Source organism: Aricia agestis, chromosome 13, assembly GCF_905147365.1.
Source record: "Aricia agestis chromosome 13, ilAriAges1.1, whole genome shotgun sequence".
Lineage (NCBI taxonomy): Eukaryota > Metazoa > Arthropoda > Insecta > Lepidoptera > Lycaenidae > Aricia > Aricia agestis.
This window is the reverse complement of record NC_056418.1, coordinates 6,910,752-6,935,904: the sequence shown is the minus strand read 5'-3', so window position 1 is coordinate 6,935,904 and position 25,153 is coordinate 6,910,752. Positions and strand designations below refer to the sequence as shown.

The 25,153-nt window shown below is 37.6% G+C and overlaps 1 protein-coding gene across 1 annotated transcript in view; it reads left to right on the top strand.

Moving 5' to 3' along the window:
• Window positions 1-17,540, top strand: part of LOC121733464 (ubiquitin conjugation factor E4 A) — a 38,938-nt gene extending 21,398 nt beyond the window's left edge. Inside the window, exons 9-17 of the mRNA XM_042123740.1 lie at window positions 7,275-7,463; window positions 10,503-10,673; window positions 10,985-11,108; window positions 11,442-11,587; window positions 13,973-14,122; window positions 14,731-14,974; window positions 15,328-15,490; window positions 15,771-15,975; window positions 16,855-17,540. Of these exons, the coding sequence (XP_041979674.1) occupies window positions 7,275-7,463; window positions 10,503-10,673; window positions 10,985-11,108; window positions 11,442-11,587; window positions 13,973-14,122; window positions 14,731-14,974; window positions 15,328-15,490; window positions 15,771-15,975; window positions 16,855-16,999 (1,537 nt within the window). The 3' untranslated portion in view covers window positions 17,000-17,540. The remainder of the gene's footprint in view (window positions 1-7,274; window positions 7,464-10,502; window positions 10,674-10,984; window positions 11,109-11,441; window positions 11,588-13,972; window positions 14,123-14,730; window positions 14,975-15,327; window positions 15,491-15,770; window positions 15,976-16,854) is intronic.
• The last annotated feature ends 7,613 nt before the right edge of the window (window positions 17,541-25,153 follow it).

The window sequence follows — 25,153 nt, the reverse complement described above, 5'->3', positions numbered from 1 at the left end:
CTACCGTCGCCCATGGACACTCGCAAAATCAGAAGAGCTGCAGGTGCGTTGCCGGCCTTTTAAGAGGGAATACGCTCTTTTCTTGAAGGTTTGCAGGTCGTATCGGTCCGGAAATACTGCTGGTGACAGTTCATTCCAGAGTTTTACAGTGCGCGGCAGAAAGTTACGCGAAAAACGCACTGTGGAAGCTCATCAAGGTGATGAGGATGGTATGTTTTTCGCGTGGGACGATAGCGAAAAGTTGCAGGTGGTATGATTCCGAACAATTCCTCAGAGCACTCCCCGTGATACAACCGATAGAGGATGCAGAGTGAAGCTACATCTCGGCGTAATTCCAGGGGGTCCAAGCTGTTTGAAACACTATGGCAGTCAACAATTCGAGCAGCCCTTCGTTGGATACGATCCAGAGGGAGCAATTGGTATTTCGGCGCCACTGCCCAGAGATGAGAACAATATTCCATATGAGGCCGAACCTGCGCCTTGTAGAGTTGTAGGCATTGGTCCGGACTGAAGTACTGTCTCGCTCTGTTAAGAACGCCAAGCTTCTTCGAGGCTAATTTGGCCTTACCCTCAAGATGTGTTGACGCCAAGTATCTCAATGCTAGGGGAGATGGTTAAAGATGTGCCCTCGAAACGAGGATAAACGACCATTGGTGACTTTAGTGGTGAACGCGCAGACTTGTGTCTTGGCGGGGTTGAATTGGACTAAGTTACGTCTACCCTACGAATAATAAAAACTAAGGAAACGTAACTCCCATACTTCAACCTTTTTAAATTTGGCCCCTTTTCGAACACTAAAATATGACAATTGAGATTTTCGCCAAGGTCGTATCCCAGGTAACGTATCATAATATTGCGCACCGGACGACAGCCTGCGCGGTTATTGTCATTGTCATAGTTATGAAACAAATAATTGTCAAAAGCGGATAGTATTATATAGTCCAAGCACATCTACTATCAGAAGAAACGAGCACATAATTATTATTTTAAAATCAAACATTTTCCTCTGATACTTAAGACATCGATAATAAATAATTATAATATACATGTCGACGCCCCCACCGAATAATCGGACAATCGTAAAAATGAAAATGTTCAGAAGAGCCAAAAAACTGATTTTTGTTTATAACTCCGTCAAAAAAAAATCATCAAAGACTTTTTATATCTCAAATGAAAGCTAATTTTTTTGCCTATCTTGCTATCTTAACAATATTTACTTACCACCGAAGGTGTTTTTTGAATAAAGCAAAACGCAACTTATCGTTCTGGACTAGGTCAAGCTCTGATCATTATTGTCTATTGCATGATTATTCGGGTAAATTTGCGTTTCGACTTCAATAAAATGCACATATAATATCTCATTGCAATATTATTCGGGGAAATTGTTTGGGATAATAATATTGGTAAACACCTATAACTTTACTATTCGGTGATTAAAAAATATTGTACACTTTATAATTATAGTCATTGTCGTCTATTCAAATTATTTTCTACTATAGGTAAAATAAAAATAATATGTATTTTCTTTTAATACATTCATTATTTGATGACATAAATGACATTCTTGCAATCAAAACAGCTCTAGGTTCAAAAAATACACTCTGGAGACTGGCTCTATCATTTTAATAGTACTTATAATCATTGCAGCTGTTATTTAAAATGTTAATTATAACCCTCATCGCCACCAGAGTTGGTGTCCCAATAATTATGTTCTAATAAAATGAATGATGATGGCAGACAGTCTTCAGAGAACATCATAGGCCTTTCTTAAATGACGGTGCTTTAATCGTCGACTTCTATCTACATCGTAATATTATAGTTCAATGTAATCAGGATCAAAACTATGTTAAAAACTTCTCAAGTTACAAAACAATACAATATTCACACAACAAACTATACAAGCACATCTTATAGTAGCTAGCAATCGCATTTCTAATTAAATACTGAATTGGGTCCCATTAGGACCTGCAGGACAACTTCCACGAATAATGTTTGACTGTCTGACAGCTGCTTGCACGCGTGAAACTATAACAAGTGCTGTCGTGACAGTTTTGAGCACTTCTTAGGAGTATTTGCGAAAGAAGAAAATATCTAAATATGTTCTTGTTAATTTGTAACAGATCTCGTTGCTTATCGGTCACGAATTCACGATTAGTTTATTTTGTAGCAAGGATTGCCCAATGCCCATACATCCTTGTTTGTGAGAAAACCCGCATGTGGATTACAAAAATCGAAACAGAATATGATTATATATCCTGAAAACTGAAGAAGACGGATTCCTACAATAACCGTAAAGTATAAAATAAAAATATGAGCAGTGTATATAATTTAACGAATGTTAGGAAAGAAAAGGACTTTACCACTTGATGTCTTCCAAAACGACCCTTGTTCGTTCTTACATCCAAAAAGCTAGCCAGGGACAGTCAGACATTATTATTATTTTTTTAATGAAGAAAGTCTGACTTCCTGACTCTTGGGTCCTGTGTAAATCTCTGCGATGACTGATCTGATGCTGGTCTGAGACTGGAGGCTGAAGGTGAGTGGACTGAGATGACCGCGATATGATGGTCGTCCGACTCAAATTCTACAAGTCGTCCAAAATAAAACCCAACCAATATGCCTTTATGCCTCAAAGATGCACCGAAGACGCCCTCTATAGGTTAGTGAACCACATCAGAAAGAAGAGAGAGAAGGATAAAATTTCTGTTATGGTATCGCTGGACACAGAGAGGGCCTTCGACAATGCTTGGTGGCTAGCTTAGCTAGAGGTTAGGTGTCTGGGGAACCTGATGCGGCTGATCAACGGCTACCTGAGTGGAAGGAGTGTGAAAGTGAGATGTTCAAGAGTGGAAGTGTGTAGTAGACAGCAACGTATTTACCCGAATAATCATGCAATAGTCGTTTATTGTCAAATCGTTTTGACATATTTTTTCGCAATAGCCTATTGCCCAGTTTTTGGTGTAAAATACAATTTTAAGTATTGTTACGGAATAAACACATAATTTTTTATATCTTTGTAAATATCCACAGAAAAAAATCTGAAAAAAATTCACATGATGTATTTTGACTTGTAGATGCCAAAAATCGCATAACAGCAAAAACCCCACAATAGCACATTGTCTGATTATTCGGTGGGGGCGTCGATGTAATACTTAATTATGAACAAACCTTGTACGACTCGGGCGAATCTAAAACTGTCCGAGTACCTAGAGAAGACGTTTTCAGATTAAAAATCTATGTGCTAAATTATAACAGAATTGAAATTAAAAACTTACGTAAATTTTGTACTTATAACTCACAATTAATATAATATTTTAATAACAGTTAGCACTTTTTATTTTTGTTCATTTACAATACAATACAGATTCAGGCAACACGTGGGTGTCAGAGTGCGATCAGCTGTGAAATACGGTTTACTAGTTAAAAATGAAAACACGTTGAAAACGTTAAAAAGTGCTCTGAATAAGGAAAATATGGGCGGTACGAGGTACTGTTGTGTTGTAGGGTGCAAATATTCCCAATCTCGGAATCGTGAATTAATGTTTTATTCGTTTCTGAGACGGAATTGGGAAACGTATCGAAATCAACATGCCGATTATTAATCATGCTTAAATCTAAATCTCGCATGAATATTTATCAAATATCACGTGCAAGTTATTTTTAATATCATGTTTTATGTATAATAATATATTGTAATTGAAAAAACGATATAAATAAAATTATTGTCGGTTCAATATTTAAGTAAATATAGCTTTCGATAAGTACTGATTTTCCGCGGAAAAAGTCTGCGGAAATATTATGAAGTCAATAATAATTTGGCTCATTACTTTTTATTGTGCTAAAAATATAAACAATTACCAAAAAAGTGCAGTGACTTGTATGAGAATCATATGAGAAAAGCGCCCGTGAGTTTTCGCCGTCAACCGACCCGCGGCGTTGCCGTAGCTTAGCAACGATATCCAAGAGGCCTATATTAAAGGAAATACTTATTTGTTTTTGTCGATTGAACGTAATTTATTCCACTATGTTTTTTTTTGTTTTAAAAAATCCGTAACAAGAGATCTGAGAATACCCATATCATCTTATAACGCATTTAGTATAATGTCAGCCAGACCCTAAAATTTCGTTTATGATTAAATTGTTACATCTTGCATGACACTGTCCATGGCAACTTTGTAAAAATTTTGTAATTATATTATTTTTTGATTATTGCGCTTTTAGGATAACATGTAAATTTAATAAGACAAACACAAAGATACCAGCTAAATTTTATGCAAATACCCTAGCATCCAACTTAAATAAACCATCTTTTTTGGGTCGACAAAAATACAAGAACTTTAAGCATAATTTTAAACAATTCACTTACAGATGAAAGGTTATTCCTGTATTAAAAGTCGTATCTGTATGACTTCTACATTATTTCACAGGGCATTTAGGCATTTTAACAACAAAAATATTGTAAAAAGCTACGTAAAAAGTAAGTAAACAAACCTATGTAAACAAATTGTAAAATGAGTTTGACAAAATTGTCATGTCAACCCGGTTGAATGTCACTCAAGTATATATACACGAAAAACGTGTACCGAACACATAAATAAATATGCATGTATTCGGGTCACATTTTGTAGCCTTTTGGTGCACTTTTTTTGACGGAGTTACTCTTCCTTAGTTTTTATTATTCGTCTACCCCATTAAGAGACCTTCTCCAATGAATTCTCCACCTTAGACACAAGTTCGTTTCGACTCTCAGTGACATTTTGCCGAGAAATATTAAGGGAGCCGGTATATACAGCATCACCTGTACTCTCATCCGCATAGCGATGAATGCCGTTGGTCTGTAACATGTCATTGATATGGAGTAGGCGATAGCACACAGCCCTGAGGGACACCAGCATTAACAGACTGAGTTTCCGAGCATTCGCCGTCAACTACGACCTTTATGCTTCTGTCTGCTAAGAAACAAGTGACCCACTTACATAATTTCTCGGGCAGCCCGTATGATGGAAGCTTTGATAGCAGCGCTTTATGCCAAACCCGATCAAAGGCCTTCGCAATGTCCAAACTAACAGCCAATGCCTCTCCCTTCGACTCAATTGCCTGAGCCCAACGATGAGTCAGGTATGCCAAGAGATCACCAGCCGAGCGACCTTTACGGAACCCGTATTGTTTGTCGCTTAGCAATCCCTGGCCGTCCAAGTATCGAAGAAGCTGGCTATTGATAATGGATTCCATTATCTTCGAGAAGAGAGAGGTTATAGCGATTGGTCTGTAGTTTGAAGGATTTGAACGATCACCTTTTTTGGGGATCGGGTGCACCAAGGCTGTCTTCCAGGAAGCCGGGACGATGCCAGTGGAATAGGAGAGCCGAAAAAGACGCGTCAAGACCGGAGCCAACTCTGGAGCACACTTTTTCAACACAATAGGCGGGATTCCGTCAGGCCCACTAGACTTTTGGATATCAAGGGAACAGAGGGCTTTTCGCACTGAGCGCTGATGAAACCGTATATCCGACATGATGCTCCTGCATCGCGGTATGGTCGGCGGTTTCTGCCCCCCGTCATCCAGAGTCGAGTTTGACGCAAAAAGCTTGCCCAGAAGATCGGCTTTGTCTTTTGCGTCCTAGGCCAACGATCCATTTCCTACGTGTAGGGATGGTAGGGTTGGCTTGCAGAAATTTCCTTCAATAGCTTTGGCCAGAGACCAGAATGCACGGGTTCCCGAGGGGAGGCGCTCAAGTCTCTTGCCAATTCTATTGACGTGCTGTTGCTTTGCCCGAGTAATCTCTTTCTTGAGGGACCTAGAGGCAAGGTTGTACTCCTTTTTATATGTGCTGGTATTTAAATCCCGAGCAGACACTGCGTTGGCCCAGGATTGGTAAGCCTCCTGCTTCCGGCGAGAAGCTTTTTTGGGGGATGAACCAAACCAGGGACGAAATCTGCCGCCAGTTGGCACTACAGAGGTCGGAATAAAAAGTTCCATCCCCTGCATCACCACATCGGCAACAGAGTTGGCAGTGTTGTCGGGATCATCCGGCGAGAAGCACACGTGCCCCCAAGGATAGGATGCAAAAAACGACCGCATCCCATCCCAGTCTGCTGACTTGTAGTGCCACACACGACGGTATTTAACAGCGCGCTGTCTTAACACCGTTGTAAGTGGCACAGAACTCCTAACAAGGCAATGATCCGATGAACCAAGTGGTGCGGTTACGGATATTTGGTAGCCGTCAGGATTTGAAGTAAGTAGGAGGTCCAACAAGGAAGGATTCTGACCATCCACATCTGGGATTCGCGTAGGCGTAGTAACCAGTTGTGTCAAGTCGTTCGCAAGGGCAAAGTTGCAGACAGATCTCCCCGCATGATCAGTTTTACTGGAATTGAGCCAGTCGGCGTGGTGGGCATTAAAGTCGCCAAGTATTATGATCTCTGCGGATGGGATCTGCTGCTGCACAAAATCTGAAGCAGCTTGCAGGTGCTCCAAGAGTCGGTCCGTCTCGGGGTCACCATTATGGGACCTGGCCTGGCACGCATAGACGCGAGGGTGGTCGTCACAATCTATGCGGAGCCATAAGTTTGATAGGTCCATGACCCCAAGATTTCTGAGGCGGCGAGAGCTGATATCATCTCTGATATACACACACACTCCAGCTTTGGGTAGAAAGGAGTGCTCGAGGTAATACCCTGGGTGGGAAAGGTATGATGTGTCACTCGGAGATGATATCTGCGTCTCGGTTAAAAAGAGCAAAGCCGGCTTTGCCGTCTCAAGGTGATAATGGTATGTAAATAAAAACATTTAATAACTTTCGCGGATTATCTTCGTTATTAAAAAGTTGAAATACATTGGGTGTATTAAATATGAAAAAGGAACATGCTTTTAAACATAATCGACCACGCTTGCGACAATTTGTATAGGGTCGGATTAGTTACTAATCTTACTATCGTTTGCCACTAGGGGCGCTGTTTCGGTCCCATACAAAATGTTATGGTAGAATAATAATATGTCCTCATGGTGAACAGTGACAAAACCGGCACACCTATGATACACGTCTATTTTTCATGTCTTTTGACAAGTAGTTAACAACATGTCGCTATCGCCATTTGCTTACAAACGCTTTTGCCAAACAATTTTAAAAATAACAGAAACATTTTAATGGCAAAGACATTATAAAGAAAATTTATCGGAAGCCACTTAAATCGTAGTCATAGTATACGGTATACCGTCTTCCAGAAACTTCATACGTTCTAATCATTTTTCATTTATTCCGCAATGTATAGATACCTAAGTCTCCGATGCGCGTTGCTCGAGAGCGACTCGCTGACCAACCTCCATCGACTGCAGGCGACCGCCTGTACGTGGCTGGCGCAGGTCGCGGCACGGAATGTAGCAGGCCCCGCCAGTTTCGCACCCGCTACTGCGGTGCCCATAGAGCTGCCGTTGACTACTCCGCCGCCGGATACGCTAAGGTAGTAGTAAAGTAGTATTTATTTTAACAATTACTTATTGTAATTCAGCTTCGTACCTTGTTAGATTTAGTCCGTTTCCTATTAAGAGCCTACTGTCCAAACGCTAGCCACGCCTACACACTATCCTCCAATCGTGATACAATGATTCCATGAATCGTGCTCCCGGGCAAAGTGCTTTACGCTTCAGCTAATAGTGAACAATATTGCGTAACAATGGTTTCCGCATTATAGCACGAAAGTAAAGGTCGTAAGTCCTAAAAATGTTTTTGATGATTATTGATTACTTAAAAATTAAATACAATACTAATATTTCCTTTAGCTATTATTTTATAAAGTGTGTGGTTGTAGTAGTGCAAGTTATTTAATGATAGTAACTCAATAAGTGTAACAGATATTTGTTAAAAAGCCCAGAAAGATTCATAATTTCGAAAAATTGAGAGAATCTACCGAGTCTAAATAAATGAATGTTTTCGGTTAGCTAAATATCAGATAAATATACAATGACTAGCTGTTGCCCGCGACTAAGTCCGCGTGGACTTCAGTTTATAGCGCGCGATGTCAACAAAATTGGTGTCAAACGCTTTTATAAAAAAACCCTGGTACCACTTAAATCAATACAGCTGTGCAGTGTGCACACAATAAGTTTTTCATTTTTTTATATTAAACTTTATATTTTATGCCAAATTTTAAAGCTTATTTATCCCCCCAATTACACAACTTTACCCATAAACTATTTATCATTGATAGGTTTAAAGTTACGTCACTGCACAGATAAAGTACTGAGTTATTTAATACCGTAGAATAGATATAACAATCGAAAAAATCGAAACTTAAATGTAAGATGATACCACGTCTTATAGAAAGACTTTTGAGCAAGCGTCAGCGCGATGAAGAAGACGCACGGCGCCATCTATTATGAATTTTTGGAACTAACTTAATTTGAACAAATTTAAGAGGATACACCAGGGGCTAGAGAAATGAAAAAAAAGTACGTGTAATATCTATAGCTGTCTCCCTTACCTCGAGCCTCTACCGCAGAACGCGATAGAGACAACTGCAGAAAATCCAGAAAATCAACGATTCGTTGTCCCCTGATTCCTTTTCCAAAACTTAACCGATCTAAGTACTTTTTTCATTAAAGATTAAAAAAAGGCTTGAGCTGTGTTCCTATGTTTTGCTTTTTTTGTATAATCTAGCCAAATCTGTTTTCTGGACGTTTGAACACAGCGGAAAATCTGGCCTTTTTTTGGGTTTTTGAACGTTCATATCTTATTTAATAATTAAATTATGAAAAAAAAGAAAACATAGGGACATTGTATTAGTGGCCTTAGATATTCAGGAAAAAAATTATAACTCTACTAGCATTATCCAGGGAGGAAACAGGGGACAACGTTTGTATGGAAAAAAGGGCGGTGTGGACTCCTCTTAATACAAAATTTCATTACAATCGGTTCGGTAGTTTTGGCGTTTGGCGTGAAAGCGAGACTGACGGACAGACAGACAGACAGAGAGACTTTCGCATTTATAATATTAGTATAGATTATATGCGCACTGCACAGCTGGATAAATTAATTAATTAAGGGCCGATTAAGGGCTTGATTAATTAAGGGCCGCGCTACACCGGAATGGCAGCGGCGAGGCGAGCACTTTCAGCGCTGCCATTCCGGTGTAGCGCGGCCCTAAGAGGGGTACCACTTACCAGGGTTTTAAAAAGTTTTTAAATTTGACACAAATTTTGTTGACACCGCGCGCTATAAACTAAAGTCCACGCGGACGAAGTCGCGGGCAACAGCTAGTTATGAATAAAAACAATATATAATAAAGTAGGTATGATTAGTTCTGTTACAATAATGAAGTAAAAAGTAAAACGCCACTCGAACTCCTTTATTTTAGAGCGCCTTCTGTTGTCAACTTGTCACATATATTAGAAATGCAGTAGGAGTTCTATAAGATAAGATAGATTGATTATTATTATAACAAGTGATAATATTATTAAACATAATATTCTAACGTATTAAAAACTATAAACAAAAACATAATAACTAATAAGTATGATTAGTTCTATGTTACAATGAAGTAAAAAATAAAACGCCATCTGTTGAATCGTATTAGAACTAAAATGTTCATTGCATCGATATATTTCTGGATTTTTTATAATATTATACATAAAATATATTTAAGATTTTTGAAATATTATTTTAATACACATCCAAGACCATTGAAAACTTTTTGTTCCGCCTGCGGGACTCGAACCTAGGACCTCCGGGATGAGCGCTGGCCACGCGCAATGTGATTTAATTTTCATCGATATTTTCATGGAAATAAGATATTTTCCCATATCAAAATGTAGCCTATGTCCTTTCTCAGACTCTAGAATAACTGTGTACAAAATTTAATTGCAATCGGTTCAGTAGTTTTGGCGTGAAAGCGAGACAGACAGACAGACAGAGATACTTTCGCATTTATGATATTAGTATGGATTAAATAAATCTCAATTTCATTTAAGTCAATCGTCTTCCGAGATCGTAATACTTATTAGAAAACACAGCAAAATTTGACAGCCCGCTCTTAAACTGCAAAGTGGTATTCTTATAAAACGTTACGACGACAGTGATATTTTAAGAGATTCACAAACACTACCCCGGTTCCCGAGCTTAGAGTTAAAGACAAGTGAATTTATTTATTGGTTATATACCACGTTCCCGCATAACATCGACGTCATAAAAAACCCTTATCTTAGATGCAAGAACTTATACAATGCTTCGTCAGTGTCTGATGCGTTAGAAAAACCGTTTTTATAGACAAAGACAGAATATTTTGTAGCATAACTATTTCTATTAGTGGGATCATGTGCCACTATCATACTACTTGTTTATCCAGTAGCTGCGTTAGGGGAGGGTGACGCTGAGCGACCGCCCAGGCCGCCGAAGGACATCAAAAAGGGGCTCCCTTTTTTAAATACTACCAACACCCTGGGCGCCGAATTAATCTCGCCCAAGGCGCTGGTAGTGCTAAAACCGGCACTGTCTTTATCATCAGATGCATCCCGGAATTTGTGTTGGAGAACATAGTGGTGCTGATCACGATGGCGCGGCGGACGGTGGGCGCGATCACGGAGGAGGCGGACGTGGCCGGCCTGCTGCAGCCCGCGCTCACGCTCGTCCTCATATTCATGGGCGACTCCACCAGGACCTACAACCCGCATTTGAGGTATATTCATCGTGATCACTTAAAAACGTGATCGGTGATCACGTTGAGTCATTTAAATTCAATTCAAACTAACATGCTCATGCGCCTGCTCATAGTCAAAAAAGAGACACTAAACATAATTTTTAAATCACATGAATAGTGTTAGAACCTTATTAAATTAACCTTAAAAATTAAATAAAAATATGTATCAGTGCAGTGTGGTAACTTTATGTAAGGTGTACAAACGTTGTATGTAGAAATACAAGATGAAAAAAACGCCATTTGATTGTGAATACGCTCAGAAAAATATGCATTTCGACTGTGTATTGCAGAGCGAGGCTGGCCGAATGTCTTGAAGCAATGCTACCCAACCATCCGGAGGACCAGCAGCCTTTGAGTAACATTGCCTCATTCCATAGAGAACAACTGTTCAAAGAGAATCCTCATAGGTTACAGGTATTAATTGTATTTATTGGGTAAAATATGAAGAAGCTACAAATGATACTAACATGAATACAATATAATGTTGAGGATTAGAATTATCAATTACAATTTGTTTTTATTATTAATTAATTAATATTTGAGCAAAATACATTACAATTACAAATTAAGATTCAATCTTAAGACTTAAAAATATTCATACGCCTTTGGAGCGTATTTTTATTGGCGCATTTGAGAATATAGTAAAACTTCATAATATGCTGAAAATGTCATGATTATGTAACTGATAATTCATTTTTTTTTAATCGAAAATCAAAGTATCGTTACATGAAATTAATTAACTTTCAGCTGGTACCGTGTCTTCTAGAAGTGTTCGTCGGTATAGAAATGACGGGACAGAGCGTACAGTTTGAGCAGAAGTTCAACTACAGGCGGCCAATGTATCTCGTGATGGACTTCCTCTGGGGGATTGAGGAGCATAGGGAGGTGTTCACGTGAGTAAACGTGTAGATTTTCTATTAAAAATTACTAGCTGTCCCGGTGAACTTCGTGTCACTTTAAAACCTTCCCTGGACTTCTACTAATATTTTAAGACTAAAATTATGCATTGGCCTAATTTTAGTCTTAAAATTAGGCCAATGCCTAAAAACTGATTGCCGTTCAGCCGTTTTCGAGTTTAAGCGTTACTAACACAATTGAAAATCCATTTTTATATATATATAGATTATTAAAAATACGAAACAGGAAAACAAATTAAAAAGCAAAATATACAAGCGCAACGATGACTCTGTCGCGTTGCGCCAAATTTCAGAAAATCGGTTCAGCAGTTTGGTTGTGAAGAGGTAACAGACAGACAGACACACTTTCGCATTTATAATATTAGTATGGATCTGTGAGTTAGACCGAACTACAGGTATATACTATATACAGTGCAGTTCATACATATTCGTATATGCAGTGGAACGTTTTTTTTTTTATATATATAACAAAATATCGCACATTGCAGTACTATCTAAGAGCTAGTCCACACGGCGCGTTGCGTTGCGTTGTCGCAACGCAAATATTTTGACGCATAGCCGCCCACACGGGCGCTGCGCCATCGCAGCGTTATTAACTTATTACGAAGCTGTCTTAGGTGGGATTACACCAGGCACACTCAAAACTTCGTTTTATAAAACTTAGTTCCAATTGAACGCGTTCACGCAGCGACGTGAATCTCGTTCTGTTTCAAATAGATTTCACAAACTTCTTTTGATCGCGATTAATAAATCTAAGTTTACGTGACGCCACGCGATTATTTTACATGTCTTTATCATTTTGGAGCCCTGTTACGTTAATTTAATAACGAAACAGCAAGAAATATTACATAAACTAACCAAACACATGTGTCAAGACTGTCATCTTGACATTTATTTTGTCTATGTTTTTCGTTTCGCCATGACAATACACTGACAAGGCTTGAACGGGTTTTATGACGTTAAACTTCGGGCATCGGACGTTCAGAAGATAAAACTCGGATGTGCTGTGAACGCGTTCAGTTTATGTTGGTGAAATGCAAGTCGAATCGCATTAATACGTTTTGAACCGGCTCAGTGTGCATCAAACACGTTAACGTCAACATCCTCTACCGCTTCGTTTCGGAGGCTGCTGTCCGTCATGTGTGCGTTGCGACGACGCAGCGCGCCGTATGAACACCTTGGTTATTTGTAAGTAAAAGAACGCAACGGCAGCGCTGCGTCGGCGCAACGCGCCGTGTGGACTGGCTCTAGCGTGTCGCATGGCGCTGCTGTCGCGTAGTGTGGTTTTATCCCATTTGTATACAGTAAGCACTATCAAAGATACCTGACAGACCTACGTTATCTAGACGGGTTATGTCAATTCGATATTAAAGCCTTATTCCACCTTTCCTAATTTAGACGTCTAAATCGATTTAGTAAAAAAATCAGTAAAAATATGTTTAATTTTAATTTAATGCTATGTACAATTATTATAAATATGTTTTTAGAAAATATGTATTGTTCAATGCAATTAACTGTATTTTTAATTTTTAATAATTTAATTTAATTTAGTTTTAGTTTAAAATATTGTTTATTATTTTATGCATGTTGAGGCCGAATGTAACTAGTTATTGTATCTAGCTGTAATTTTTTTATTAATCATGAATTTATGCATTTAGTGATACAAAACTGTATTTGGTCCTTAAATAAATAAATAAATTTAGTCAAGTAAATTGTATTTAAAAGTTAGGATCCTAATTAGCGTACTAAATCGGAGGAAGTGTTGCTTCAGATTTATGGAATCAGAAGCTTCTAATTCTTCTTTTTAGGACGTCTAAATTAGGGCAGGTGGAATAAGGCCTTTTGTCGTGACCTGGCAGCTGTGCGAGCATAACGCAACCAAATATTGGCTCACCATCTGTCTGAGAATCAACTTATTTCACAGTATTATTGACCTTGTTAAAAGTGCGACTAAAGCAAACATGGGCGCCGGCAGAAATAATTTCCAAGGGGTGCAGATTTTATTTTTCTTTCTTTTCTTTTTACGAACAACAGTGACTATCTATTTACGTCAACAGAATAAATTTAGTGCCGAAACATTGCGAACTATCTTTGTACGGCACGGTAATAGAGTTACAGATGGCTTTCTATTTCAATAATTCCTGTTGATCCCGAGATTCCCAAGGGGTGCAAGTGCACCACCTGGCACCCCCCTGCCGGCGCCCATGAAAGCAAAATAATTGATCGTATAATTCATTTTTATACATGATAGACTTTTAAATAATAACTATCTTTCATAATGAAAGGCAGATGAGAGTGTGAAGAGAGATGGACGATGTTTGATTTTTTTCTATAGTCGCCGTCTTTATAAAAACATTTCAGTCATCTAGCTGACGAGGCGGAGGCGAACATGGAGGCTGTGCATCCGCCGATATTCCTGCGTTTTGTCAATCTGCTGATAAACGACGCCATCTTCCTGTTAGACGAGGCCCTCGGTAACATGGCTCAGATACGGACACTGCAGACTGAACAGTGAGTTGTTGATGCTAAGGTCCAACGTTTGTAAGTGTTAACAGCTTGTTAAAATGTCATGTCGTCTCTTTGATTCATATGAAAGACGAAACGTGATACCAATCCGAGCATTAACTTTAACAGTCGTTGATGTAATTGGACCTTCATATTTGCTCTTGTGGGATATGCGTGGAAGGAGGAATGTGGCGTTAATTGTGGGTACCGTCAATCTCTAAAATGTTAAGTAACTTGCAACTTATTATAATGTTACATAAACATTTTCTGTAGTAACATTAAAAAGCTAATATTATAAAACTAAGTCGAATACTTCTCGGCAAACCTAGATTGTCGATGTAACTTACATATTATGTCTTTACAAAAATATCTTGAAACCCTTCGAGACATGGTTAAACTAGAAAGTATCCCTTCTGGCCGAGGGCATAGGATAGTTTTTAATCAGTCGCGCTTGTCATTTTTTAAAGGCGCATGATAAACAAGGACAAAACATTGTATAGCAAATACATGATGTAAATATTTTTATTAGTAAGGCAGCAAGTGTACCATAAAATATATTGATCATGACTATTATTAATGTTTGCAGATTTATCATTACATGTTTATCTTAACAGGGAGTCAGGCGCGTGGGACAGCCTATCTGCGCAAGAGAGAGCGGCGCGCGTGTCGTCCCTCTCGCACACGGGCACGCTCGCCCGCTTTGATAATCTGCTCGGCCGCGACACGGTGCGTGCGCTAGTCCGCCTTACCGCGCACGCGCCAAAACTGTTCGCGCACGATACGCTAGCTGACAGAGTCGCCGCCATGTTGAATTACTTCCTGATGCATCTGGTGGGACCGAATAAGAAGAATTTTAAGGTATTTCTGGCACAATATGAATTATGACATTATAATTTCGTCCGTCTCCCTGCGCAAGCGCCCAAACTGCTTGCACACGACACGCTAGTTAAACGTTTCGCCGCCTTGTCGAATGCCATCAATGCGTTGACGGCAGCCGTCGACAGTTGGCATATACGAACGGCACTTGTCGACGAGTTTAACGACACGCGTCGCTTCCGACAAGTTCCGTTCGTCTGTAAGAAGCCTTACTGCGCAAGCGGCTAAAGACGACAGACACGACCAAAATATAATGTAGGTCCGCTGTCTACATATGAATCAATTTAACTGATAGTAGTCACAACTTCTGAGACTATGTCTACGATACATTGCAGGTGAAGGACATGAAGGAGTACGAGTTCGAGCCGGCGCGCACGGTGCTGGACATCTGCCGCATGTACGTGCAGCTGGGCGGGTACCCGCGCTTCTGCGCCGCGGTCTCCGACGACGGCCGCTCCTACTCGCCTCAGCTCTTCCAGCTGGCCGAGGACGTGCTAGGTACTACATCATAATCGGCAGAGCAAGCGAAGCCTAAAAGGAAATAATATTTTATATTGCTTGCCTGCTTATGAGTACCGTCTTGTACCTGAATATGTTAATCATCGGTAAAAATTACAAAGATACGGTATGGCCGTGACGTCAAATTTCGTTGTGTAAGAAAAAATTTGAAGGTCAGATATTTCCCATTTTCCCACTGATAAAGAACACTTTTGAGTCATTCTTTTTAAATTTGCATTACTTACATACATTATGTTTTAAATGATATTTTATCCCCCAGTCCGCATCGGCGGTGGCGCGCTGATAACTTCACTCCGCGAGGTGGCGGCGCGCGTCAGCACCATCGCAGAACAGAGGCAACGCGAGGAGGAGATCCTGGCGAACGCGCCCGACGAGTTCCTCGACCCCATCATGAGCACCATCATGCTGGACCCCGTCGTGCTGCCCAGCTCCCGCACCACGGTCGACCGCACCACCATCGCCAGGTAAAACATAAGACCTAGGTCCTTAACTATATTGTGTTGTAATGTTTAAGTTCCTATAACTATCTTCCGTACTGGCCCATTGGGTTATCCTGTAATAGTAGATAAGTTTGTTTTATAAATAAATAAATCTATATATTAATACGCAAGCGAAAAACTTTGTATCCCTTTTGACGAAAAATGGGGAAACGTAGGTAAATGAAATTTTGCACAGTTATAGTTTATATGGTGAAGGAGTGCATCGAGCTAATATTATTTTAAAATTATGCTTTTATCATACATTTTTTTAACAAATAAAACACACACACTGCAACACACACACTAGGAACGATGACAGATTTTTGGGTGACAAGCCTATACATACGAATTATACTCTTTTATTTATGGATGAAGTCTGTTGACAACAAGGTGACAAATTGAAAATGGATTATAGTTTTTTTTATTGAATCTTAGATACTATTAGACAATGCTTACACGGCCAGTCTGAGATCAGCTGCTGAGTCCCAGAGACGAGAGTTGAAAAAAATATGATAAAGTCAATATTTTTTACAAAATATAGGTAGTAGTCCTAATGTCGTTGAAATTTAGGTCGAATTCCGACTATTGGGCGATCTCTAGTAAAAATAAAAAATATCAGAGAATTTATAGGCAGATACCTACTAAGTTTTATGGTCGAGTTATTCCAGCTGAATGTCGATGGACGACTACTATCGTTAACAACTCGACAAACCAACCAAATGATGTAGGTCCGCCATATTATATCGACTTCTCTGTTAGTCACATACATAACCTAATCCTCTATTAATTCAAAAATTTCACGGTATTATGTATGCAAACGTGAAAAATGAAAGTAGGAAGATCTCATCAAAAACTATTTCACAGGCATTTGCTGAGCGACCAATCAGATCCATTCAACCGTTCGCCGCTATCAATGGACCAAGTGAAATCAAACACGGAACTCAAGGGGCGCATACACGCGTGGATTGCTGAACAGAAACAACTCTCACAAAACACTGGTACATCTTAATCGTGTTTAGCATAATACCCACTTGCGCCAGCCGGGGCTATTGTCAAAATATCATGCTATCTCTTTCGTAAATACAAAGAACGACAGAGATAGCGCTTGTATCATTTGTCGTTTCCTCGGGAACACTCGAGGAAAAGACAATGTGATTATTCACAATGAAACTCAGATGGCGCAAGTGGTCCTAGATTGTTTATATTGAATGAGACTTTGTTCGAACGGGCGACCGACGACAGTTGTGAATTATCGCGACTTTCTTCCTACGAGTGGCCGCTTTCGACTGGAACTATTATTATTAGTCGGCCCTGTTATGTCTGTGGCCCGTTTGCACCTTGTCTTTAGGCTACTTGGTGTATTTATGTAATTTATTGTCTGCTTAGTGTCCAGTTTTATCCATAGTCTAACTTTAAAAGAAAAACAGTAATTATGTTCCATTCTTTTTCCGTTTATGTAATCAATCGGCAATCGATTAAATATTCTTATGTATACTTCCTTCAGCTTCTTTTATAAAATTAATTTTCTTATTGAAATAGTAAATAGAATCAGGCGTTACTTTACGGAAATTCAGTGCTTAAAACTTATTATAATATTTAGCAATATTCGGAATTTTGCTAAACAACTCTTGGAAGAAATTTTTATACCGAAAATGGTGATTGGTAGTTAACACTTAACATCAAAAATTCTATGGCATGTTTACAAGCTACCAATCTTGTACGATAAAGTATAGATTACAAACTAAAGTGTTAATTTTTGTAATTTGGCAAGTATGTAATTCCGATGTCTATTGATAGTCAATATAAAAATAGTCTCTAGTTAGGCACAAAATTTAATGAAATGTGGCCGAGCGAAATTTAGTTTTATTGCGTTTTTTAATTATTAATAAGTAACAACTATAAAACTGCACTAAAAAGGACTGGTTCTTGGTCATAATATTTTACCTGAACGAATTAGTGTTTTTTAAATTTTTATAAAAATACTATAAGACTTGCAAAATTTTAAGATCACTTGGCGAAATTGGAAGGGGTAATATGCTTTTATTATTATCTACCATACATACAATAGCTACCAATAATCGAGATCTACCCCTGAAATGCCAGTGGCAAGTTTTAATTGAAATTTTGCGCAGCCTACAGCTATTATTGTAGCTTAAGATATAACATCATAAGCCCCATTTATATGTCTTATATGTTGTTCTGAGAGAAAATATGGGGTTGCGAGACAAATAACATTTATTCCTATCTTCACTTATGTATTGCAATTACTTAAAATTCCTACTTGATTATGGTTAATAATGAAGACCTTATGAAGACTAAAATTTATACATTCCTTGTAGAATGTAGAGTTAGACATGTATTGATGAATCAATATAAGATTTATACAACTCTCTTATACGAAATCAAACGACATGAATCTTGATGAAAAAGATTCTCAGATATGGTTCTGATAAATAAACATGTCCAGCGTTTTAAAAAGCAGTAGGAAATTGTTGTATTTTCACAATACATTTAAATCAACAACACATATTTATTGGGATTAATAATAATTGTTCATGATTTTGGAACTAAAACTTCTTCCTTCCAAAGTCTGAGCTACAATTTGTTTTAAATCCAGTAAGAATTTCATCTAAAAATGTAGTAAGTAATAACGATATAAGTCCGTCGCTATGAAATATATTTTCATAAAATTAAACTGCTAGGTATGTTAGCATCTTTTCCTACAATCTTGACTATAATATCACAAGGCATCAGCTTTTTTTATCAATCTATTTATTAAAAACTATTATATCTTTACAAAAATCTATTCCAAATTATTATTATCAGTGTCGCGATTTTTTTCTGTAATTTGCTTGTTTCAACGTAGAAGACAGTTAGGGCCAACCCACAACGTATACGTACCACAACCACACCATGTCGCAACGACAAAATGCCGGTCAAGCAGTGATACTTATTACGTGTGAATGGTGTCGCTGCAGCTTTTTGAAGTTGCGTTGTGGTACCAACAAAATGTCGACGTGGTTGCGTTGTCGCTAGTAGTTGCGATGTGGTTACTTACGGGGGGTTATTGGGGGGGGGGGGGGGGGGGGGAGAGGAAAGAGCGCGGGCGGTGTGCGCGCACTGTCATTGCATCCACGCAACGTTGTGGTTTGCAGCCCCGGATCTTCAATTTTTTTCAGGCGGGGCAAAAACTGAAAAATGTCGCCCCCCCTACCTACTTATGTTTATTTTCACCTTTATCATCCATATAATTTCAGCTATCAATATTATGTAGGATATATACTTAATATAATTAACAGGGTAGGGTTTAAAAGCGTACGGGAGCCGGGCGCGTATTTTCAACTATGTTGACTACGTCTCACTCCGCAGTCCGCGATCAGGGTATCGGTCAAGTTGATATGGCCATGAAATTGCTGTACTTGTGCTATTATAATATATTTTATTACGTGGTCAATGATGAGTTGGCCATTGGTCCGTGAAGTATGAATTTGGCCGCCCCCTGAATTTGCCGCCCGGGGCACAGACCCCGGCTGGTCCCCCCTAGATCCGGGGCTGGTGGTTTGCCACTAGTTCGCTTGTGGTTGCGATGTGGTCGGTATCACACAAGTGGTCGAAAACGACTGCAAAATGTGGTACGTGTTAATGTAAATGGTTCATTTACAATACGAAATATACGCCCGACCACGTGGTGTGGTTGTGGTTGTCATGTGGTTGTGGTACGTGTGGGTTGGCCCTTAGAGCCAGTCCACACGGCGCATTGCGTCAGCATTGCGTCGACGCAGCGCTGCCGTTGAGTTGTTTTACATACAAATAACCAAGGTGTTCACACGGCGCGTTGCGTCGTCGCAACGCACACATGACGGACAGCAGCCCCCGAGACGAAGCGAACGCTGCGATGGTGCAGCGCCCGTGTGTCCGGCTATGGACAAACGGCAGCGCTGCGTCGACGCAATGCTGACGCAACGCGCTGTGTGAATTGGTTCTTAATTAACGTAAACGTGGAGTAAAGGCATGATCATCTTACTTGCGTTAAATAGCTATCGAAGTACCCCTTTACTATAAAAATATTTACGCCGCCCACATCTGTGACGTATCCAATATTCCAGACAAACGGCCGCACTCAGAGACATGATTGAACTTGAATTTAATGAAGAGTTTGACAGTATAAATAACCTAACCCCAATAGGTTTAAATCAAAATCTTCATTAACAGTTTTGCAGTTGATATTATTCTCTGAGTGCGGCAGAATGACATGCAGAACTTGTTGTTCGCTGTGTAGATCCATTACTAAGTGGTATAACTGTTTAGTTAGTGTACTGGCCAATGCAGTTTACCGTCTCATTCAGTCCCTTTCTGACAAAACATTGAAGATCAATCTTTGTCATTCATGTAACATTACCGATGTTTAAGCGAGCCCCTTGACGATCAATTTCATTGTGCAATATCACGTATTGTCCTATATTATTGACCATCTAGGGTTGATATTCAACGCGCCCGCCTTTTATTCTTAATGTCAAAAAAAAATTCAATAATATTTTTCAATGATATTGAACAATAAAATTGATCGTCTAGGCGCCCTCTAGGACAAAATCAGCAGACCACATTCATTTACTTACTATATTACCCCTTACTAATGAAAATATCTAAACAGCGAGTAATTACACAACGTCTACTTATACGACAGTATATTCGCTGTGTAAACTTTAAAAATATATATTAGTATGGGGTTCGGTTAAGTGCTTTTGTTTCGCGATTTTCAGCGCCAATAATTTAGTTCTGCCGTGTTTTTATAACTGGTACTTATAATATAATTACATTATAACAATATGTTATATTCTTCTCGGTTTTTTTCTGAGTAGACAAAATGTGTAATAAGATAGAGAAAGGTTTTGGGAATTTTGTTTTTTTTTTCAATTTAGTTGTTATTATATTGTGATATATTCATAATATTTTATTGAAAACAATATTGTTATGCATTTTTTGAGATGTGATAATTTTGTGGTTTAAACTTCTTGCTTGAAGTATCTGTGTCCTAAATTATTGTAATTGTGCTATAAATATTTTTCTGACTGTATTAAGTAATTAAAATACAAATGATGTATATTTTTAAACGTTTTATATTATAAAAGAAACTTAATTACAATGTAATTTTCATGATAGCATTATTATTTATTATATATTAACACAATAATATAGGTACTTAACCAATTAATTTTTGGTATAAATGGGTATTTTTGTTCTTTATTTTGTTCATGTAATATTTGTCAATGATGTGCATTATTATTAATTTAGGACACAGGGAATTTTTTTGTTTAATTTCTGTTAAAAATAAAAAATAAACGAAATTTATTACAAACTTTTTATTTCATTACATCCTCTACACATGCTCTACACAACCTTGGTGTACTTTGTAGTAAGTATAATATTTAATGCTGGCACTTCACATGGCTATTTAGTTTAGTATAATGCATATACCTATAAGCAATATAAGTATATATTAAGTCTATGGTATAATGCGTCCTTGACATTGAATAAGGAAACAGATGGAAGCATAAACCTTTATTAGTATATAATATTAAGTCTATGGATGGAAGCGACATAACTACAAAAAAGTGTGGCCGGCGCCATATTGCCAAGAGCTAAACATGGCGGTCTATAGTGATGGGACACTCGGTTGATATTTGTCAAGGCTATCGATAAACTAAGATGTTATAAGTGAGCGTCCAGTTATATTATAATGATATCAAAAATGATTTTTTTAATATTATATAAAAAATCATTTTTGCCTATTTTGTCTCTATGTATTATAGTACATAGAGACAAAATAGGCAAATATGTTTTTTTTTTATATAGGAGCCTCCTTAATTTTAATAAAACTATTTAATTTATTTTAAGTTTATTAAATAAATGTTCTGCGGGGCTAAAATGGTCGCATTTAGCAATTCCTCTCAATTAATTCAGCAAATGAATTGTCAAAACTGTCAAACTGACAATTAATAATTAGTACGAGTTACTACAGATCGGCTGCTTTTTATGAACGTGAGCGGGGCGCTGCACGTAAAGAAGAATTGTCATAAAATGATGTTTTTGTATGATGGCAGCGTTAGTTCCTTTTTTCGCCACGTTCATGTAAAGCCTTGTCGATCTGTAGACAATAGACATGAATTGCAAGCAGAGTGACCATTTTACAATTTTAAGAAAATGAATCATAATTTGATTCATATTATGATTCTACAAAGCGACCATTTTAGCCCCGCAGATTCTTCATCTTATATTTTTTAAATTAGATAAAAAAGTACATCACTAAACGTCAAATCTACTAATTTTTATGTTGATTAAATATCGAAAATCAAGCCATGTTATATTCTATTCTATCACAAATCTTATTTATTGTCTAATTATTAACTAAATTAGCACATACGAAGTCAAAGGTAAAAGCCATCGGTAAAATAACAAAAAATTTAGTAAAAATATAAACATACCGATCCAAGGACAAACTTTTTTTAATTTCTTCACTTTTTTGACGGACTATAAATTAATTTTAAAAAAAGCAAATTGGTCGAAAAAATTTACCGATATATCGATAATATATCGATATTTTTTTCGCGATATATCGAGACCGATATTGATATTTTTTCGAATATCGATGTATCGATATATCGATATTTTCTTTCAATTTCGACATCCCTATATTACGACACTTTGACAGTTTATGTACCTCGGAGAACCGGAACATAAAATAGCGGACCGGCCACTGTATTTTGATTTGGTAGAGACCATTATGCCGAGTCCACTCTATAAAAGTCAATGGTCCTCGATCATAGATTTTTGACATTTGCTGAGAGATTGGATCCAATACGGTCATAGAAATAGGTGTTGCCAGTTATTTAATATAAAAAAAGAGTTTTTAATTTCTTGTTCGTTAATATGTTTCAAATAATTTAATGTAATTCTTTTTCTAATTATATATTTGGATAATCTTGCTGAAATAACAAAAAACAAGCCATATTAGAAATGACGATGTCTTTTGACAAATCGAATTCTCTGAGACCTAGTAACCCTGACGTCAATACCTGTCAGCGTTAGCGCTCTCCATTGGCTATTGAAACCACATATGACGTAAAATAGGATCAATGAAATATGACAATGTAATATGCAGATATCAAAGATTTCTATTTAAACTGATGTAGACGGGCCATACGCACCAAATTTTCCGCCGTTCCAATAGAGCTAATTCACACCGTTGCAGTCAGTCTTCACTGGCGCGCTGTACGCGACGGTCGTATGCAAGTGTGTACGGTTAGTAAAGAAAATTTTAAAATAAACTTAGTTTTCTTTTCAAATACTAAATGTAATCAAAGGGCAAAATGCTATCTTGTGTTATAAGATTTTGTAAAAAATATACAAATAAATCGTCAGGGATTACCTTTCACAGGCAACTATCATAGTTGTTCACAATAGATGAATAATTTTTACCTGGCTACAGCAAAGCAAAAAGTAAGAGTTATGTCTCACAGGCTATGTACGTATGTATGTATGTATGTATGTATGTATGTATGTATGTATGTATGTATGTATGTATGTATGTATGTATGTATGTATGTATGTATGTATGTATGTATGTATGTTTGTATATGTTACCGTTAATTTACGTAAGCCAATTAGAGTGCAAATTAACGCGGTATTCTGCAAATTTTCTGGGTGAGTCAGTTAAAGTGCAAAAAATTGATGCTATTCTTACATTACTAGATAATCTGCAGAATATCTAGGTAATTTGCAGATTACCGACCATGCATACGGTAAATTGCATAAAACAGGTTCTTGTTTGAATAAATCATATTATTTAGTTATAGGTATAGGGATTATTGAATATGATTTTTAGGACATTAACAAAGGAATAAAATATTAAAATTAAAGTAACTAAAATATTACTGCACTGATAAAATGTAACAGATCAAATCAACTAGAAAAAAAAAACGATAATAAACAATTAAAAACAGTCTAATGTTAGCCATACACGCAACGGTCTACCGGAGAGGTCTACCAGGCAGGTATACCTGCGCAAGTAAATCGGAATGTGTGTGGGAATAGACCTGTGCATTGCTTGGACCGGCGCAAAATCAAGAATCAATTCTTTCGAGTGACACCTGCGCAGGCATACCTGCAGGTGACCTCTCCGGTAGACCGTAGCGTGTGTGGTAGTTATAAGATTAACATGCTTAAGTCAACATTTTTTAGGACATAAACGAAGGAAGAGTTTAGCTTAGACTGTGAAAGAGTGACGTTAATGTGTTTTGTATTAATTTCCTAAGATTGTTCTGGGTTTTTAATGTGTTTTATTGGTAGAATATTTACCATTATCATGCACAAGTGTACATGCCAGTGATAGAACTTCCAGAAACGTGCCTTTTGTGTTCCCTCCTAAACTCAATCGAAAGTTTTAGTAACGCATCTACCATTTCGCCCATGACTATTAACAATGTCGGATGTGAAAAACTACAACTTTACAGGAGAGCGATTCAAAGTCTAAATTGAGCATAACTTTTTACTTATTTCAAGTAGGATCATGAAATTTTAGGGTAATACTATAAAAGTTATTTACGTTTGATATGTTATTATGAGTATCTCGTATTTTATGCCTAAAAATGAGAAAAGTCACTTCTGACCTTTTTAACGGTGTACGAGTAATGCTGATTTGTCGGAAGTGCCAGAACCGACATTGTTGCTTGTAGAAAATCGATGATTGCTTGTCGGAAGTGGCATTTACGTCATTGTTAAGTGACAACTGTTAATTTAAAAATATGTCGCATGTAGAAATTACCAACAAAAACGACAACAATTTAAAGAAAAAAAATAGTTTTATGGACTTCTGTCAAATAAAACGTAAAAACAATGTACGTATGAAAATAAAAAACATTTCTTATGATTTAAATAATTCGGAAAATCAAATTTTCATCCGAAATGAAAACTTACTTAAAACATGGAAATTAAAAATTATTACCAACACTATTTTGTTGACTTTTTGATAGCATAACTTAAATTAACTAAACAAAATAAAAAAATATAGATTAATTGTAAAGAGAAAAAGTTTGTTTTATTCGTATGTTTGTTTGTATTGAATGGGCTCAATAACTACGGAACTAATTTTAAAAATTATTTTACT